An 18,376-nucleotide genomic window follows, 5' to 3' on the forward strand; every position below is an offset into this window, starting at 1 on the left:
TTTCTCCCTCTACTTGAATATTGTCTCTTGTGACTTTTTTTTTAACAGCCTTCAGAACTGACTGGTATTTGCTACTAACATTTGAAGTGAGATTGCTGGGAATATAACAAGATGGCTCTAAATTTGAACCCTCTTTTCATGTAAAGAGGTGTATTTCAAAGACATTGTGCCTGCACTGTGAGAAAATAGTCATGTTTGTTAAAATGATGGTTAAAAAAAGCTAATTAGAACTGGCAAATAAGTTTGATCTGCTTTACCTACCGATCAAATTTGTCTTTTGATTTGGGTTATGTTGACACCTTTAATAGCTCTACTATTAATCTGCAGTGTGTGTTTCTAATTGAAAATCTACTCTGCAACAGTCAGTACCTCTTAAGCAGGAGTGCAGAAAAATTTCTGAGAATGCAAAAGTATCTGTACAGTATAAAACAATATGCTGACATTTCTCTAAAAGGGAAGGCAGAAAATCTTGCCTAGAGTGGATTTATTTGAAAATATGTAGGCCCTTCACACCCTGCTCAGCAAGAGGGGTGCAGATGACATAAATATTTTGAACAGGAAACCTTATTTCACATTTGAAATGGGTGAAGTCTTTGCAAGCCTGATGTATTAATCCAATAGGTGATGTGTTGGTTAGATTAACAGTAAAGGTTTGACTCTCAATTAATGCTGTCTTCAGTTATGTGACTGAGCCTTTCACTGCTCAAGTATTGAAGCGTCGCTTGACAATCTTCATACCAGATGTTTGGGTTTCAGAAGGATTCATTAGCAACTACTTCTAGTTCATTAATTTGTTTTTTTTTTTTTTTCTCTCCGCACATTCCTGTTCTTTCCTCTAAATCTCGCCTCTCAGGTTTTGTTACTTTATCTGGAAGAAATCTTGTTAAGTTGAAACTGTATAAAGTAATCTGCTTAGATGTCTTCATTAAAACGCCAAGGGATATTTGTGTGTTGCATCAACCTTTTATTGCAAAAGCATTTTCTTGTTCCGTGCATGATCAAAAGGGGAAGTGCTATGCTAACTTAACTTTTCAGTCCAAAGGTAGCAGAGAAACCTGTAACATCTGTGGTGTTTATGAATTGAGCACTGGATTATGTAATGTAGTTTCTTTCCTCTGACACTACGAGATTGTGTACTGTGAAGTGATTGAGGTTGCACTATAACTAAGAGTATTAAATGGACCGTGTGATTATTGGACTATAAGGAGCAGCAGGGCATACTTGAAATTGATTGAATTTTAGAGCATTTTAAAATATTGTCTTTGTAAATGAAATTCCCGACACTAAGAAAATGTTGGAAGATCTTTGGTTAATGGAGCTCAAACCTGAGCTACAGAGCGAAATTTCTGCAGTGAACATTTGGAAAGGAAGAAAAAGATCAAGTAAAAGTAGGGAGGCCTAACCTGGCAAATGGTGCTGTCTACTCTGTGGTGGTATAGCCATTTCTCCTAGTTGGTGTTTCAGGCAGTGTCTGTACCTGTCTTTAAGCCTTGGTGAGACATGAAGTGTATATAAATTTATTGCTGTTGTTTTCGTTGTTTCAGTTGACAAGGGCAAGCAGCGGAGTCCTAAAAGCTCGTGCATACAGACACAAAACTCCACAGATGTGCATTCAACTGCCACAAAAACAGCTGAGTTGGCACAGTACAAAACAGAATGTGAGAACCAAAGTGGAATCATACTGCAGCTCAAGAAATTCTTGTCAAGCAGTAATCAGAAGTTTGAAGCATTAACAGTTGTGATCCAGCACCTCCAGTCTGAGGTAAAAACTTAGAACTAATCTGTACTACTTTTAGTTTGTTAAACTGTTCTCAACAGTGGCTTCTGAATATATTAGTATATTGATAAATAATGTCTGTTTCTACTCATTGCTGCATTCTTGTATCTTCCTCCTCCTAGAATTCTTTTTTTTTAACATGTGTTACATTGCAACCACAGTTATCTATAGGAATATTAACTAAAGGCATCCACTTAATGGTGCTATTACAACAGAATATCGTGGTGTTAGTGTGGTTTTTAATAAACATTAATATGCATTTGTAGTCTAGAAATAATTTATGTAAAGTTGCATAATTAATATAATGATAGCTATTTTTTCTCTAGTTCCTATCTGTCTTCCCACAGAAAACTTGCTCCTGGCATTGGTTGGATAAAAGAGGGTTAAAAAAAGATCATTTCACTGCCTCTGCAGTCTCGCATCTTTTTCTGAAAAGAAATTCTTAACAGTCTGTAGCTCTTCATGACTGAACACTTCTCCAAGCTTATACTTCTAGTTCTGCCCCTGTAGGAAAATCTGCTTGATCTTGCTTTATCTGACATTGCATAGAAGGGTAGATGGAGTGGATATGTTTTTGAGCAATTGAGAATGAAGTGCAGGGAGGTAATGGTTGTATTTATTGAATCTATTTATTGATTGATAATAATCTATTTATTGGTGTTATCTTAAAATTATTCACTGTAATTTAAAAACAATACCAACACTAGAAGTGCACCTGGAACTTAGAGTGGAATTAATTGACTTCATGAGTTTGATGGTATACAAGAAAATGGTCTGCTTTGAAATGTTTTGAGAGTAGAGAAATCTGAAGCTAAGGAAATTACAACATTTATGGACTTATGCTGTGATAGTTGGTGTAGACTTTACTAGCAGTTTATTTTGCATTTGTAGCTAACGTTCTCAGATTGATACCAGCTGTATTTTAGTTGATCTCATTTGTAGTGATTTCACAGTACTATATACAAAAAACAACACAGTTGTTTCTGGCAACATCCTAAAACATAACTTTCTATTCTAATGGAATAATATCTGCTCATTCTCCTTTAACTAAAAATACTGCTTTACTGTTAAGTTCAAGTCTGTTATTACTGTTAAGTTCAAGAGCAGCTTCTCTTATCAGGTTTTGTGGATTTTTGTTTTTCTTTTTTTCTTGTTGAACCCTGGATTGGAACACCTTTCTCTAATATAATTTAAGATTTTAAAAGCAATCTGATACAGGAATTTTGGATGCCTGTCATCTAATCTGAAATTGTGAAAATTTCCCTGCTAAGCTTTTAGTCAGTCTTTTAATTAATTTATAATAATCACTGTAATTTTTGCTAACTTTTCAAAACTAAAAGTCTCGCCATAGGCTCTTCTCTCAAATATTTTGTGTTTGCAATATCTTAAATGTCAGGAATACTTTATCTTTGTATCTTTATCAGAATACTTAAGCTTTCATATGTATATACTTATTTCATGCTGTTTTCAGTGCGTTTTTTTTCCTTTCAGGCGGTTTTACAAGGCATTATTTCATTGCACATAATGGGGATGATTATTTTTAAAAGTGACTAAGGACAGAAAAGAGCAGTAGGGAAGTAATAATTTAGTTCCTTTATTTTAATAATAATTTAGCTTCTTTATTTTCATTATTATATTATGGGTGGAAAAAGAAATTTATTTCTTTCCAGTCATATAGAAAGAGTAATTGTCAAGAGTTGAGTCTAAGCACTTGAGAACTGGACAAAAAATGACATATTTATTTGCTTTTAGTTATTTCACTTCTTGATGTTGAGGTTCTCTCCCAGAATAAGATGGTCCTAGTCTTAGTGTACTTACTGTAGGAGTGAGGAGGACTGTTCTGCTATGGTTGATGTAAACAATATTTTGAAATCTGCTAATTAGCTGGGGAAGTTTTCTATACAATTTCTGTGTTTTAGTGAAAAATATGTAAGGTAGTGAGGTTTTTTTTGTTTCTCATTCCTTTCTGATGAAATGTGGATTTTCATCTAGCTAACCTAATCTCAAATGGCCACGTTTCTTTTTTTGGAATTAGATCTTGGAGACTTTTTTGATGTAGTTTGCAAATGTGCTCAAGGAGTAGAGGGAGAAACTTTCTGTTAAGTTTAGCTCGAGCTGCAAACCCCTGCTTTAACTACCACAAAACCAGCAGAAAGTACCTTCATCTTTTACAAAAGTAGCTTGCTGCTTTTCTACTTGAAGAAAATATATATATATTTAAAATATATTCTTAGCTGAGCAACAAGGTTGTGCTTCCATTCCTCCTACTTGTCCAGTATGAAGTAACACAGTGCAGCCTGAATTGATGAAATACCTTGCTGTCATCAAAAGGACCTGCTCTTATTTCCTCTGGTGCTTGTCTGCCCCTGCAGAAGGCTGATTCAGCTTGCAGCTACCAGAAAGCTATCCAAACCAGAGGACGTTTTTTTGCCAGATTAGTGACATGGACCATTCTTCCTGATCAGAGCCTGTGCAAAGGGGCTGAGGACAGACTGTGTGGTCAGACAGAGAAAAGAACTGTGCTATGCTGCTACATTGCTTTAAGGCTGTATGTCTTAGCCAGATCTTGACAGAACCTACCTCAGCCTCATGTATACCCTGTGGAAGGAAAAATTGACGAAGCTGAAGTTACTGGGTGATTCAGCTGCTGCTATTTTTCCTTTTTTTCCTTCTAGAGATTCCTGATGCATTTCTGCACAGAAGTTTAAAGTTGCTTCTTATGAGCTCATTTGAAATGGGATAGCTGCTGACAAAATTAGAACATGCTGGCAATGACTGATGTCAGAAATGCAACCAGCCCTCTGGAGTGAAGTTGCAAGGCTGCTGTCTGAGGGTTAAATGAGATTGTGCGAGGTTGCTGTGCTGTTCCCAGCTGAGCAGGAATCTGTCACAAAACTCTGCATGAGTTCAAACGTGTTTGCTACAAGCGTTATCATGGAGCTGTCAATATTAACAGCTGGCTCTGATAATGCTTTACCACTTGAGCTGTCAGGGTTTATCCAGATGATTTGTGTGCTTTTACCAAGACTGTTCTGAATTTAAGCAAGTCTCTCTGAGATAAGCCAGTCCAGAATGATAATATTGTAAAACCTAATTTTTAATGAGCAGGAGATCCTTGGATTCATTCACTAGACTGAAACCCTGGTGGCAGAATAAATGCAGAAAGCTGCATTTATTCTGTCTGGTAAGAATGTCAAACTGCACCAAGTTTTTTCATTGTTAGATAATTTTGTGTACAGTGTTCAAAGCATGTGTCAAACTGCAATCTTATTACAAAAGCAAGCTACGCTGTCTAGATGGCTGTTCCCCTTCTAAACCTCTCATAATTCCTGCTGTGCTGTAGCTTTCTTCCTTTTCTTTTCTTTTCTTTTTTTTTTAATGTTCAAACAGGAAAGGAAAAATGACAGTACAGAGGAAATGGTGAATACACAATAGGCTTACAAAGTGCAAAGGAAAGCAGTTTTCCATTAAACTTTAACTACATAATCTCTGAATTATGCAGCACAGCATTTGAATGTTAATTTTGAATTTATTTCTTGTCTCTTCAGTAGTAGCTGTGTACACTGAAACGTTAAAAATGTGGTTTAAGGCACCTGGTGGAAGTGAGGCTGTGGCTCAGGTAGTGAACCTGTCACTGTTGTGGGCCTGCACTCAGCCTGCATAGCTTGGTGCCCACCAGGCTGGGGAGAGCCCGCTCAGGAACCCCATCAGGAAGTTGGGGGGAGAGAGCACACAAACCAAAAAACCAAACCAACCAAATGCTATTCTAGGTCTGACTTTGTATGGCTGTCCATACCCAAATTTTTACGGGCTATATCCCTGTGAACTGGTTGATTCTGGGAAGGAGTGTCGGTGAGAAACCACTAGTGCTCATGTGAGGTAGGAATGCGGGCCTTAGAGGCTCTTAGCAGCGTGGGCTCAGGTTAAACCACCATGGCTTTGGGATTGTTGGGTTGCATTTTTTGTTTTTTGTTTTTGTTTGTTTTACTGTGAAGGCTTTTTGTGGCTTTTATTCGTTACTTTGTCAGCTCAGTACTGAGTTGGTCTTAAAATCTGTTTTTGTCCCTTCTAAAGCTGTTCGAAGGAGGCTTACCTCTCAAGAGGAAATGTGTTGCCTAAACTGCTTTGTTGATATTGAAAGTGTGAATTGACATTTTATCCTCATTTTTGAATGCATACATCTTAATCGCAACTACAAGAAGTATTCAAGTTTAAAAAAAGAAAAAGAAAAGTTTTAATATGCAGTTCTGTTTTTCTAGTTTAAGAAATTAAATCTTTTCAAGTGCTTCAAGAGCTCCCAAAAGATTCCGTAATAGAACTAAGCTTCAGAATTGTGCCCCTGAGACAGAGATGAACAGAAACCAAGCTTTACTGCTGTTCTTCTCTTGGCATGCTTATGTGAAGACTGGAGTTTACCATTCAAATCTTACTTTAGAGTGGCTGTGGTCACTTCTTAAAGATGTTTCCGATGTGATTTGTGGGGCTAAAGAGCATGGTCAGTAATATGGGGATAGCATTAATTTTGCTTCTGATACAGGAAGCAACATAAGTAATAAGTTAAAAATTATATGGCTGAGATGGTCTTTAGTATTTCTAGGTAGAAATAAAAATCCACCATTAATTTATGAGGTACTATAACTGGCATTTCCTGACACACAGATGACTGCAAGAGTCAAGGTACTAGTTTTCTTGGTAATTTCCTGGCACCTGTAGAGTTTTGTTTTTTTCTGTGTGCAGAGAAAAATGCATCAGAATAATTTCTCCTGGCCATTATGGAAGTGTAACAGAAAATACTAATTAGGTGAGAAATGCATATCTTCCTTACATCACTAAGCACTTAGTGGTAAACAGAAGAGTTTTAGAACAATCATATTTTTTATATATAAATATGAAATATGTTGGCAGGGCCATTGTTAAGCACAGCTGCCTGTCTGTGAGTTTTTAAATTTATAATTTTGACCTTCCAGAACCTAACATCAAACTTGTCTGGCTTTCATTAGGATGTTCATTCAAAATGCACTTCTTCTCTTCAGATCTGGCTTTCCAAAGTATATATGTCTCTTTTCTTCAAAAGAAAGAACGGGGATATTTAATGGATATCATTCAGGTCTCTTCAGATTTAAAAAATACAAAATATTTTCCCCTTTAGAGCAAACCTGGAAGCTTTTATCTTCTTACAGGTAGCTGTAGGAAAGCAAGGAGGTTTCAAATTATTCTCAATTTCCCTGTAATATGTAGCTGCTAATCGAAAAATTTTTAGCAACAGAATGTTTTCAGCCATGTTGAAGTTTTATGAGCTCTTAACTGTCAGCTTCTTGAAGGGCACTTCAGTCCAGGTGTGGTTGAGTATTTACAATGGATGATGCAGCGAACTGGGAGTCCTTTCTTTGTGCTACTCTTAACAAAAAGTGCGTTGAGAAAACAAATTTTTGACTTGCAAAAAGACTTGATGTTTCAGATATCCAGCGTTGCCTTCCTTGAGGAAGCTAGTTCCCATCCCTACCTTGTCATTTCTCCTAATTTTTACTCATTTCGTTTTTTAAGAGGACTCAAGGTTTAATTACACAGTAGTAAGCTAGATGTATCTCTTAAAATCTTGAAATAAAAGGAGGGGCTACTGAAAGAAATAAAATAACTTTTGTGCTTTTCTGTACTGCATTTTCAGATTATATTATGAACATCCTTATAGGATGTATTGTTTTTCTCCGACATAGGATCTCATATCTTAACATTCTGAAAAAAAAACATTTTAAAGGTAATTATAATTTCATAGATGTTAGAACTTCAGACCGTATAATTTGTCAAAGCTGCATGGTATCTGAAACTTTGCCTTATGCTTGAAACAGATGAATTGAGAGAAGCTTCAAAACATGCTGAAAAATGAAATGAGCTCTGAAATAGGGTGAATTTACTTGCTTATGAGATCAGGATTTTCACAATAAGTCATTCTGTATGAGGTGCTTTAACTGATGTCACAGTTCAGAAATATTTTAGAATAACAAAGTGGGCTATGATTGTTCAATAGCAGATATTACTGTACAGTGGCCTAACTTTGTAAAGATAGAACTTCTTTAAAATGGGAAGACAAAGTTCCTATGTGATTATAAGAATCCATCTAAAGTTTGTAAAAGCATGAAGAGCCCACAGCTGTAATAACCATGTTAAATGTTAAGTGACATAGGAATCCAGTTTGGCTGGTGCTCTGCTTTGGTGTTTCACATACTAAACATCGGGGCACTGATGCCTAATTCTCCATAAAAGTACCTAGCAAGTGAGAGAAGTCAAATGTTCTAAGTTACAGTAAGGTTATCTTGGGCCTCAGACTGTGCTTCCGTGATCAGCTAATTTAATTCTCTTTGAAGCAATAAGTCAAGGACAGGTGAAAATGTATTGCTTGTTTTGTCTCATGAAAGGTGACACGCTTAACATCAAGAGTAATTTGGAAGTAGTCATTTCATTCTAGATTTACTGATTTGAGATGATTAATGATATTTTCAGTAATTGCAGTAATAATCTATTTCTCCATTCAACAATAAACTTGGGGCAGGGGGTGAAAGCTGTTTCTTGTGCCACTTCCTTGGCTAACTTCCTTAGCTTGTCTCTGAGATTTCTTTAGAGAATGGGGCTTTGCCATCAAAGTAGGAGCAGGAACTGATAGAAGTACCTAATGTAAGGACCAAAATAATAAATTCAAATTTAATACCGCAAAGGAGGTATGAATGGCATTTTATTACCCCTTCAAAACTACTTTTGATCTATAGCTGATGACACAGGGGTGACTGGAGTTTACACAAAGATGTGACTCAGTTTCTGTGTTATGGCTGGTGATCTTTCCGTGACTGCTGCAGCATGAGGATGGAGCAGGCTTCACTTTCTAGTCCTTTGTCTGGTTAAGAGGAGTATCTGCTTGGGTGAGAGTGATTCGCCCTATGCTGGGAATTGTTGGTGACTGAGCCTGCCCGAGTATTAAAAATAATTAAATGACAGTCTGTTCCTCCATACAAAGTCAGTGTCCTGTAAGGTCTAAGCACTAACATTACAGAACTGCTTGCAAATATTTATTTATTTATTTAAGATAGTCAGTGTTTCTCTCTGAGTATGGTTTCCAGACTAAGTGCTTGTGGTCTGACATCAAATGGTTTTCAAAACCAGTCCTTCTTTTCCTGGAATAAAATTAATTTGACCCTATGTATGACAGTAAAGCACACCAATCCTTCTGTTCTTTGCTACCCTCATGAATTTCTGCCATATGCACTCTGAACAAATTTTATTGCGTCTTTTCTAATAGAATGTTTTATAAAACAGCTAGTTGTTTTTTTATATCTTGAAGGTTATTTATGTCCCACATACGATGACTCTTCAAATGACTTGTTTAGGAGGTGTATTAGTAGTAAAGCTGGAAGGCTGATCTACAGCCATCTGGATCAGAGCTGCTTCCACCTTTTGGTTCTGCCTGTAGCAGGTATAATTGGTGCCTTTAAGTGTGACTCAAAGCTTCCTGTGTTTGTGCATGCCGTGGAGTGCTGTGTAATAGCATCATCTGAGCTTTGCTCCCTCCTCTGTTGGCAGGGACCATGTCGCATCACAGCCTTGATATATCCCAGTATAGGGATGTTTGCTGTGAAATGAGTCCCACAGCACCACCTGATTTCTTGAAATATTTCAGAACTGAAAGCTGGGTGTGACTGTTCCATAGTAAATATGCTGGTATTTTACTTGTCCCAAACCAGATAATATGTGAAAGTTTACAATAGAAGGCTTTGCGGTATACGGAAATATTGATCTCAGAACTGCAAAACTGGGTGGAGGGGTTTTGTTAAATGACAGTTGCTTGAAGTTTGCTAAGTTGGAAATGCTTTAGGAATCCTGGAAGAGTGATGCATTACATGGAGTGGACTAGCAAATTGTGGTAAGAGGTTTATGATTTGCTTGTTGATCCCACACTGCTGCTTGATATTTAAATATTTTTTTTAAAGTACATAAATGTAAGTAATGGTGTTATTTTTTTTTTCAGTACAACTTCTGGAGAGAACACGTTTCCTTTCCAAAAAAAGAGCGTAGTGGAAGATGTAGACTGTAATATGTGCTTAATGGGTGGCATTGGCTTATTGGGCACTTGCACTCAAAAGTGAAATTATGCCATAGTTTGTTGTTTGCATTTGCTAGCTGCTGAAGGGCTTGCTGTTAACGTGGGAAGAAAAGCTTGCCAAAGGAAAACAGGACTCTTGAGCTCCTCTTTTTAGGGGAGCATGACCGACCTGGGCTCTGTGAGCTGCAAGTGGCAAGCAGAAGGTGGAGCTCCACAGCAGCTGGCCAGCAATGGGATGGGCTGAGAATCCTATAGCAATTGGCCTGGCACATCCTCACAGGCAAATACACTAACAGTAAGAGTTGCCAGCTTGCCGTAAAACCACCTACTCCCTGATCTGGGGCCTGCAAGGTTGCTGTGTGGGTTGTTTGAGCAATACCTGCCAGTTGGAAATGCAGGTACCTCAGCTCTTGGAGATATCTCGTGTCACAAGTGGACACTTGGTACATGTGCATGGCCAGCAAGGTCGGCTGGTGGTGTGCTTGGTGTTAGGTACCTTTTGTGTTCACTTTGGAATGCAGACCTGTGCAGAGAGTCCTGCTGATAAAGGAAGCCAGTTTTCTGCCCTTGATGTGTTCTCTCAGTTGTTTGTCTAAAATGCTACTAGGCTGAGCTGTTTGAACTTGGAACTGTAGTAAAAACAGCTGGTCGCTAGGAAAAACACTCTTAAGCTTGTAACTGTGCTGTGCAATTGCCAGTAACAAAACTCTGAATAAGAAATTCTGTCATTTATTCTGTTCCTGGCTTGGACATCTTAAAACTGTCATGCCCTCCTCCCACCTTGAGCCTCCTCCTGTTTCCTGCTTTCATGTTTTCACATGCCAACTCAAGTGTCCTTGCTATTGGGAATGTTTCTCCCTGGAGTTTCTTGACTAATTCTCAAGAACTGTGAAGGATTTTTAATGTAATCTTTCACATAACAAGAAATGTCAAAGGTTCCAGCGTTACAGTGAGAAGTGTTTTGCTGCATCTTGTTGGAGAAGCGCACGTTAATAGTGGTGTCTGTGGCAAAGCCTTTATCCCCCAGCTCTAATCTCATTGCTTCCTACTGCTTCTACATTTGTTTTTGCTAAAAAAATTTCTTGTACAGCTGTAACAGATTCTTTTGAAATGAGACAAATAGGTCCTCAGCCATTCTACACGATCTTGCGGTAAGCTCATATATTTTGCCAGAAATTGTTCCAAAGACCCTCCTTGAGTCTTTGACAACGAGTCAAGGATCATCCCAGTAGAAAAGGCTTTTTATTATTGCCAGATTTATCTGGAGAAATGCCAGAACTGCTTGATTCTGCCTCCTGCTCTTTCAATTTCTAATATAGATTTTCATCTAGCATGAAAATCTATATTAGATTTGTGAAATATGTATATATGCATGTGAAATATGAGCTAGAAGGTAGCTTGATATTCCATCACGAAGTACCCACATACCTGTCTTCAAATTAAAAACTGAAGATGGTCCTCAGTGGATCGTTCAAGTGGTCTTTGGTATTTGGCACTTAAACATCAGGTCCTAAACTTCTGAGTTTTCATGTGGAGACCCCCGTATCCAGATCTTCGTTTGTTTCACAACTTAGATGATAATATTGCTAATTGAATTGCTTATCAGTCTGATTATTGAATGTGGCTGCTTGACCGTGTATGACCACCTCAAACTGCCTCTTCTCAGAAGTATAGAATTGTTTGAATAGGAAGAGACCTTTAAAGATCATCTACTCTATTTTGTTGCAGGGGAGTTGGACACCTGCAGATCAGGCTGCTCAGAGCCTGGTCCAGCCTGTCCTGAAGTGTTTTCAGGGACAGGGTATCCACCAGCTCTCTGGGCAGCCCATTCCCTAGGCTGGCAGCCCATGGCTGGCCTTCTCTGAGAATGTACTTTCATGAGTGGTCATGATAAAAGTCTGCATGGATCTCCTGGTTTGGAAAACCAAATGGGCTAGTGGGAGGGTGAAGGAACAGTATTCAAAAGCACCAGTAAAAAGCAAAAGGGTGCAAGAGCAGCAGAATGCGAGAAATGTAGAATATATGTATGTGTCAACTGAGCATTGATACTTCATTTTATTTTGAGGTTTTGGCCTCTGGTCAGTCCTCAGTATATTTTAATTTCTGTGTCCTTTCCTCATCAGATAGTTTTAATTAAAATGGACACAAAATGTTCTGTGGACCACGATGAAGGAAGGCCTTTGGGAACATTCACTGAAAATGATAGCATCTCCTGGGGGGCTGGGCGTGGTCTGGCCAACTGGGTTGAAGGGAAGGGAAACTGGGCTCTCCTAGTGGCTCAGGTAGCCTGGGAGAACTTGGGCTCAAGGATGGTTGCTTTTCAGAATTAGGATAAAGAGTGAATATGCAAACAAAGCAGCGAGGCTGGAAGGGAGGGAAAGGGGCATTCTGCCTTTTAAGAGTGCGCTGATGTAGTAATGATCAAGGTTACTAAGAAGGAGGCTTTGGAAGATGCTTTAGTGGTTCGTTTGCTGGAAAGCTCCCAGCTCGGCATGGCTGGGGCGAGGGATGCTCTCGCCTTACTGCAGCATGCTGTTCCCAGCCTGCCAGTGCTGCGGTGGGGACGACTGCAGGGAGCGGTCCCCACCTCCTCGATGCCAAGGCCCGGCAGCTTAACACCTCTCTGAGCGCGTCGGCGTCCAAACGAGCGCTAAGCCCGCTGTTCTCCCCGGGACGCCTGCCCGCGCGGCTCGGGCAGCGGGACGCTCCCGTGCGGGATGGACGCGTCCCGGCGGAAGGAGCGGCACGAAGCCGCGGCTCTGCCTGCGCCGCAGCTCCACCGCCAGCCTGCCTCGGGGCGTGCGCCGGCCGCACGGCCTCCCCCGCGCCGTCCCCGCACGCAGCGCGGCAGCGGCGCGTCCACGGGGAAGGGCAGCGCTCCTTTCCCCTCCCCTCCACCGGGAAATCGCCCGGAGCCCGGGGCTCGGCTGCGCGGAGGGCAGGGCTGCGGCTGGCAGCGCTCGCGGCTGCGGCTGCCCCGAGATGGGCTGCGCCAGCAGCAGGCTCTGCCTCTACCCTCAGTGCGCCGCAGCCAGGGTAACGCTGCCGTGGGGCTCCTCGCGCTGGGTTGCTTTGGGGGGCGGCGGTGTGCGGGTGGGCTTTCTCCTCTTGTCTTTTTCTTTCTCTATTTTTTCCCCGCACCGGAGCAGCGGGGACGGCAGCGGCTGCTTCTGTGTGCCGCTGCGTGCCCCTCTCGCACCTTGCCGGGGGCAGATGGAGTGCTTGGCAAAGTTTGGGGGTTGTGCTCGCATTTGTCTTAAGGAAGCTTCAGATATTTATCTCAGTGCATGCCTCTTTCACCGTATTCCGGTGCCCTTGTCAGCAATCACTCGGTTTGTGCTGTAAGGTTACGTTGCTCCACCCATCATAAAATATGTAATTAGTGGCTGCGAAAGCAGGATCTTAATTGCAGTGTTATCCTGGAAAAAAAAAAAACAACACCAAACCCTGTTCTCTCTTTTAAAGTATAACTTGTTTAACGACAGGACATCTGTGTATTTGGTAACAGCAGAACTGTTATCCTAAATGATTCATAGCTTGGCTCCTCGCTCCTGCCTCTTGTTTTCCTTCAGAACACATGCAAGTTATTGGAAGGTGCCCTGCTTGGATCACTCATGTTTGCCCTCTGTTTGTTTTTCCTTCTGCAGAGGGAGGAAGCACTGAAACAACACAAAGAGTTATCTCAAGAGCTAGTCAACCTGCGAAGAGAGCTAGGTAAGAACTTATTTTTCCTAATCTTAATGAAAGCAGAACTGCAGCAAACCTGGTCTGTGAAAAGCCAGATGCCATGGTGTTGTAGTGGCAGGCAGTGAGTTCCCTGGCTGTTCTGCTCTGCTCAGGTGCTTCACTGCTGCATTGCTCTGCACCACTGCCTGTGCTCATGGAATACGTGGTTCCTGTCTGAACCTGGCAGGCTGTCCCACAGTGTGTCCTCTGCTTTGATACCCAATGTGTATGCTTTTTCTAGAGAGATGAAGCAGCCATCTGCAAACCTGTGAAATACACTGCCCAAAATCTTTATCTTGCCTTAGTTTCTTGTAGCTGAATGAAAGCGAAGCCAACAGGAAGTAATGGCATCAGGCTAATGAGATTACATTTTTGAACTCATCCTAGCAGACAGCTGTAATACGAAATGGAGCTAAAACGTGCAAGGGTTGGTTTTGCAGGCTTTGAAGCTTGGTTTAACCGCACGTGATGGCAACTTCATAGAACTTGTTCAATCTCAAAGCAGAGTAATCTTGTGGAGTGTAAAAAGTTATCAAATTGAAACTGATGGTGCTTGAAAGTGAAGCTGTTGTTTATAGACAGTGCACCTCTGTTGTTATGGAGCTCCTTTACAAAGGAGAGATCCTTGGGAAGCAGAAGAGATGCGTGTGGAGTAGTTTTAGGGAATGACTTGTTACTGAAGAGTTGGAAACTTGTATTTTCACGTGCTTTGGAAGCTGAGTGCCATCTCAGCCAGACTTGACTATGTGGGCAGGCCTTGTTGCATGTAGGTGTATATTTAATTATCAGATTTTTGTATTAGTGCAACTCCATGAGCACTTCAGAGCTGAAAGCCTGGCAGGAAGTGACAAAATTAGAGCGAGAGTAGCACTGCGCAAACAGGCTCCTTGCGTTGTTGGGTGAACTATGAAGTTGTGTTGTGAAGGTGACATAATTTGTTTTCTGTACATGCGTATGTTTTTTATGTATGTAACTTTCTGGACAGATCTATGTTGTTGTTTTTTTACCTATCATGAACGTCTTACTCTGACAGCAATCCTCCTGAAGTAAGTCTCTATTCCTCCATTGTGTCTGCAGTGTTATCTTTATTATCTGAGTGCTATATCCAGGTCAATTAACAGGAAAGGGAAATTCAGGTTAGAGGGACAGGCCAAAACCTGACCAGCACTAAGCCCCTTTTGTTAGGGTTTCGGTTGTTTTTGGTTTGTTTGTTTTCTGAAAGCTTAGTTCATTCCTGGAACGAGGCTGCTACTACAAGAACACACTGCAGCCAAAGGGGACCCAGCCAGCTTCGGACAAATCAGCCACACTGTGCTGCAGAGCTGCTGGTGGGTGATGCTGTCCAGGGCTGTCACTGTCCTTTCGCAGTGGTAACGCTTCTGTGCCAGCTCTGCAGAGCAGCTGGGGGCAGCCTCAGGTTTCCAAACTGTCATTTCAGAGAAGCATTAATCTTTATGCAGGGTCCTGTGTTTAACTCCATCACACACATATCCTGTCTGACCCTCTTAGCATGAGATGGGAGCGTATTAACTGCAGTACTGCAAAACGAGGCAGGTCTTGGGCTCCATCTGGATTGAAGAAGGTTTGTTTAAAGAAGATAAAAAAGGCAGCCAGCCCTCACTTGTTGACCAGGTTTTCAAATGCATTCTTGCACTGTTAGCTTTAGCTGACAATAACCTGTTTAAATGCACACCTGCTAATCAGCTTTGTGTTTCTGCTGTTAAATGTGTACAGCTGTACTTAGGTTCTCATAGGCTGTTTGGGGTAAGCATTGATAATTTTGATTGATGGTGTCCTCCAGGCACACGCTGACAATTTGAATCTTGTGTTGTACGGGCACCGTACAGGTCTCTCTGAGTCCCAGGCTGACATGTTTGTAAGGCATGTTGCTCAGTTTGGGAACAGGCCATCGAGGAAGAGGAAACAGGTGTGTCTAGCTCCACGTAGGCTGTGTGTTGGATGTTGCCAAGTTTGAGAGGAGCACGGAGTCTTCTGCTGTTCATTCCTTGCAGTGTTGAGTCCTCGGTGTCTGCCTTTTTGAAGTTTTAAATTGTGTATGTTCCGAGGCTCCTTTATTTATCTTGTAAAACCAAACTGGCTTGCTGCAAAAATCTGTAATTCTGTAATACCCTTCCTATCCAAATACATTCTTGTTTAATGACAGTGTGCAAATGGAGTCAAGTGGAGTCAGAGCATAGTGGGCTGATTGGACCATGCAGTCTTGCAGCCCTGAAGTCTCGCTTGGACTGCTGTGGGGTCGTTAGGCTGTGTGTGGAAAACGTTCCCCAGGCGCCATGTGGGGGTTGGACACGATGGTGGCTGGGGAAGGGCTTTTTAAAGGAGGCCAGATCCATTTACAGCCTCAGGGACTAAACAGGGAGGGATTTTAGTGTAACTGCTTCGGTCCTGGAAACCCAGGGCAGATCCAAATGCTGCCTGTCACTTAAATTTTCCTCCTCATTAAGATACAAGCTGCTATATAAATCATTTCTATTTGCCTCTTTAATTATGTAAGTAGAAACAGCAAGAACTGCATATTTTCCTCAGAGATGTGAAACTACTCCTTGCAGTGAATTTGACTCTGGATTATTTCAGTCTGCAGCTCTGCTGGCTGTGGCCCGTGCCCATGCTACTGCAGGGCTGGCACAGCAGCTGCTGGCCTTTTGGACCTGCAGCCAGGAGGGACGTGCACGTATCCTGTGCAGCCATACCTGAATCCTCAGCATTGCAATTGACAAACAGCGTTTTCCTCAGAGATGTCTTCATGTCGTTTTCTGTGCAATTTTTTTATTACTAATTAACCTTTAAAGTATGCTTTGGAGGTTGGGATGTAAAGGCCATTGTTTTTTTGTTGTTGTTCTGTTGTTTTGTGGTTGTTTTTTTTACTGGCTGATGAAGTGAATGTGGTTTAGTTTCCAGGTTTGTGTAATTCTTCAAAACATTTAACAGAAGCTAGATGTTTCCATCAGTTATTTGGAGGAAGGAGCATTTCCTCCCATGCTTTTGCCTGCTTGCTGGCGCCATGGTGGTATTTGTAGTAGTAAAGGATGGAAAGTTTCTTCCAGGCAGATACCTGTGTGCATTCAGCCATACCCGCCTACACGCACCTTAAAGCGTTCTCTTGGTTTTCGTGGCTCATTTCAGCTTGCCCAGCACTTGGCTTGATGCTGTGCCATGGGTAACACCCAGAGAAACTTGGTCATAAACAGAAAGCATGCTTGGGTAGAAGAATTTCCAATGCTGAGAATCTGCCCAAAACACAAATTAATTATTGGATGATTATAATAATAAACCTTTATAGAGAGCAGGAAAGAAGCTTGTGTGTCTCTGGTAGAATTGCTGGTCAACGGAACGTACACGTAAATATTCCTATGTGATTAGTAAATTTGGAACAATGAAATGTTATGGCTGTGATGTAGTACCATGCTTGGTGTTCTCTGGCAATGACCCTCATTTCACATCCCCCACACGTATTAAAGTGCCACCAGTTTGCTGCTTCAGCAGCCTCTGCTTCACAGTGTCAGACAGCTCCATGGCTTCTTGTCTCGTAAAGCACAGCTGGGACAGGGAGTGACTCAGATAATTTTATGAAGATAACTTCTGCTTTGAAGTAATTAAATTTAGGTAAGCTGCTATCTTCTCTGAGCTACGGTTACAGTGGTTTTTACGTTAGAGTACAGTAAGTTGAGAGATGTTTTTATGCAAGTTTTTGATCCATAAGGACTGGATTGGTTTATTATGATGAACTGTTAGATAACTGGAATAAAAACAAACTATTTTTTTAAGAGGGAGATGCTGTGCCGTTGTAAGGGCTGCCCCTCGGCTACCAAATTTTAGAAACTTCCTGTGATTGCCACAGGTGGTGGTTCTGCCCAAAAGAACCCCACTCTTACTACACTGTGCACTAAGCGGTGTTAGAAGCGTAGAAATGCCAAATAATCCTGCTCTGTGCTGTAATAATACAGGGAGTGATGGTTTCTCTTGGATCATTCACTGGGACAACCAAGTGCAGGAAAACATGGATGGATTTGCTATATCAATAATGAAGTCAACCCTGCTTGATTTACTGAGTGGATTTTTTCTTTCAAATGCTGCCAGTTCGTTTGTCTGCTGTTGCTTTTTGCTTGAAATCTGTGGTCTTATTTTATAATGAGTGGCCTAAGAAAGGTGTGGAACTGTGGAAGGAAGTGCTATAACACAACACAGGAGTGTACAGAAAATTGAAGCGCGCACCTCAGAATGTTGAAAAAGTTGAAATGGTGTTTTATGTGCTACTGGAAGAGCGCAGGTTCCAGTTGCAATTTTTTTTCCCCACAAAATTAAACACCTGCTCAATGAGAATTCTTACACTGAGTCATCCAGTTTGGTCAGTCGGGAGTTTTGCAGTATTCCCGTGCTGTGAATGAGTGGCCAGATGTGAACTCTGCATGCAGTTTCTTGCATGCCTGTGGTGACATTGGTGGTTTTGCTCCTTGCCTGCATGGCAAGGGTGCAGCACGACGTGCTGTCTGCAGGGATGCATGGAGCCTTTGGCCTCGGAGAGGCCAGGAGTTACCTTCAAGGTAACTTTCAAAAGTTAGTTTTTGTTTATCTTCATAACACCAGTCTTCTCATAAATTTGGATGGCAAACTGGCTGAACGAGACCTGATGTGGCTGTTCTCTCTGACAAAGGCAGGGTTTGTTGTTTGACTTTTTTTTTTTCCTGAAACCTTTTGAGTCATCTGAAGATCTCTATGCTGATATTTAAAGACAAGACGAAGTGAGGCAGCAAATTATTTTAGGC

General features: G+C 41.2%; 1 protein-coding gene across 1 annotated transcript in view; it reads left to right on the forward strand.

Annotated features, from left to right (window-relative positions):
• MTUS1 (microtubule associated scaffold protein 1) overlaps positions 1–18,376 on the forward strand; it is a 110,366-nt gene that overhangs the window by 82,340 nt on the left and 9,650 nt on the right. The window contains 2 exon segments of the mRNA XM_065736993.1: positions 1,545–1,762; positions 13,514–13,580. Of these exon segments, the coding sequence (XP_065593065.1) occupies positions 1,545–1,762; positions 13,514–13,580 (285 nt within the window).

This window comes from Cyrtonyx montezumae, unplaced genomic scaffold, assembly GCF_038088225.1.
Source record: "Cyrtonyx montezumae isolate F1298 unplaced genomic scaffold, pur_monq_1.0 scaffold_2, whole genome shotgun sequence".
Classification (NCBI taxonomy): domain Eukaryota; kingdom Metazoa; phylum Chordata; class Aves; order Galliformes; family Odontophoridae; genus Cyrtonyx; species Cyrtonyx montezumae.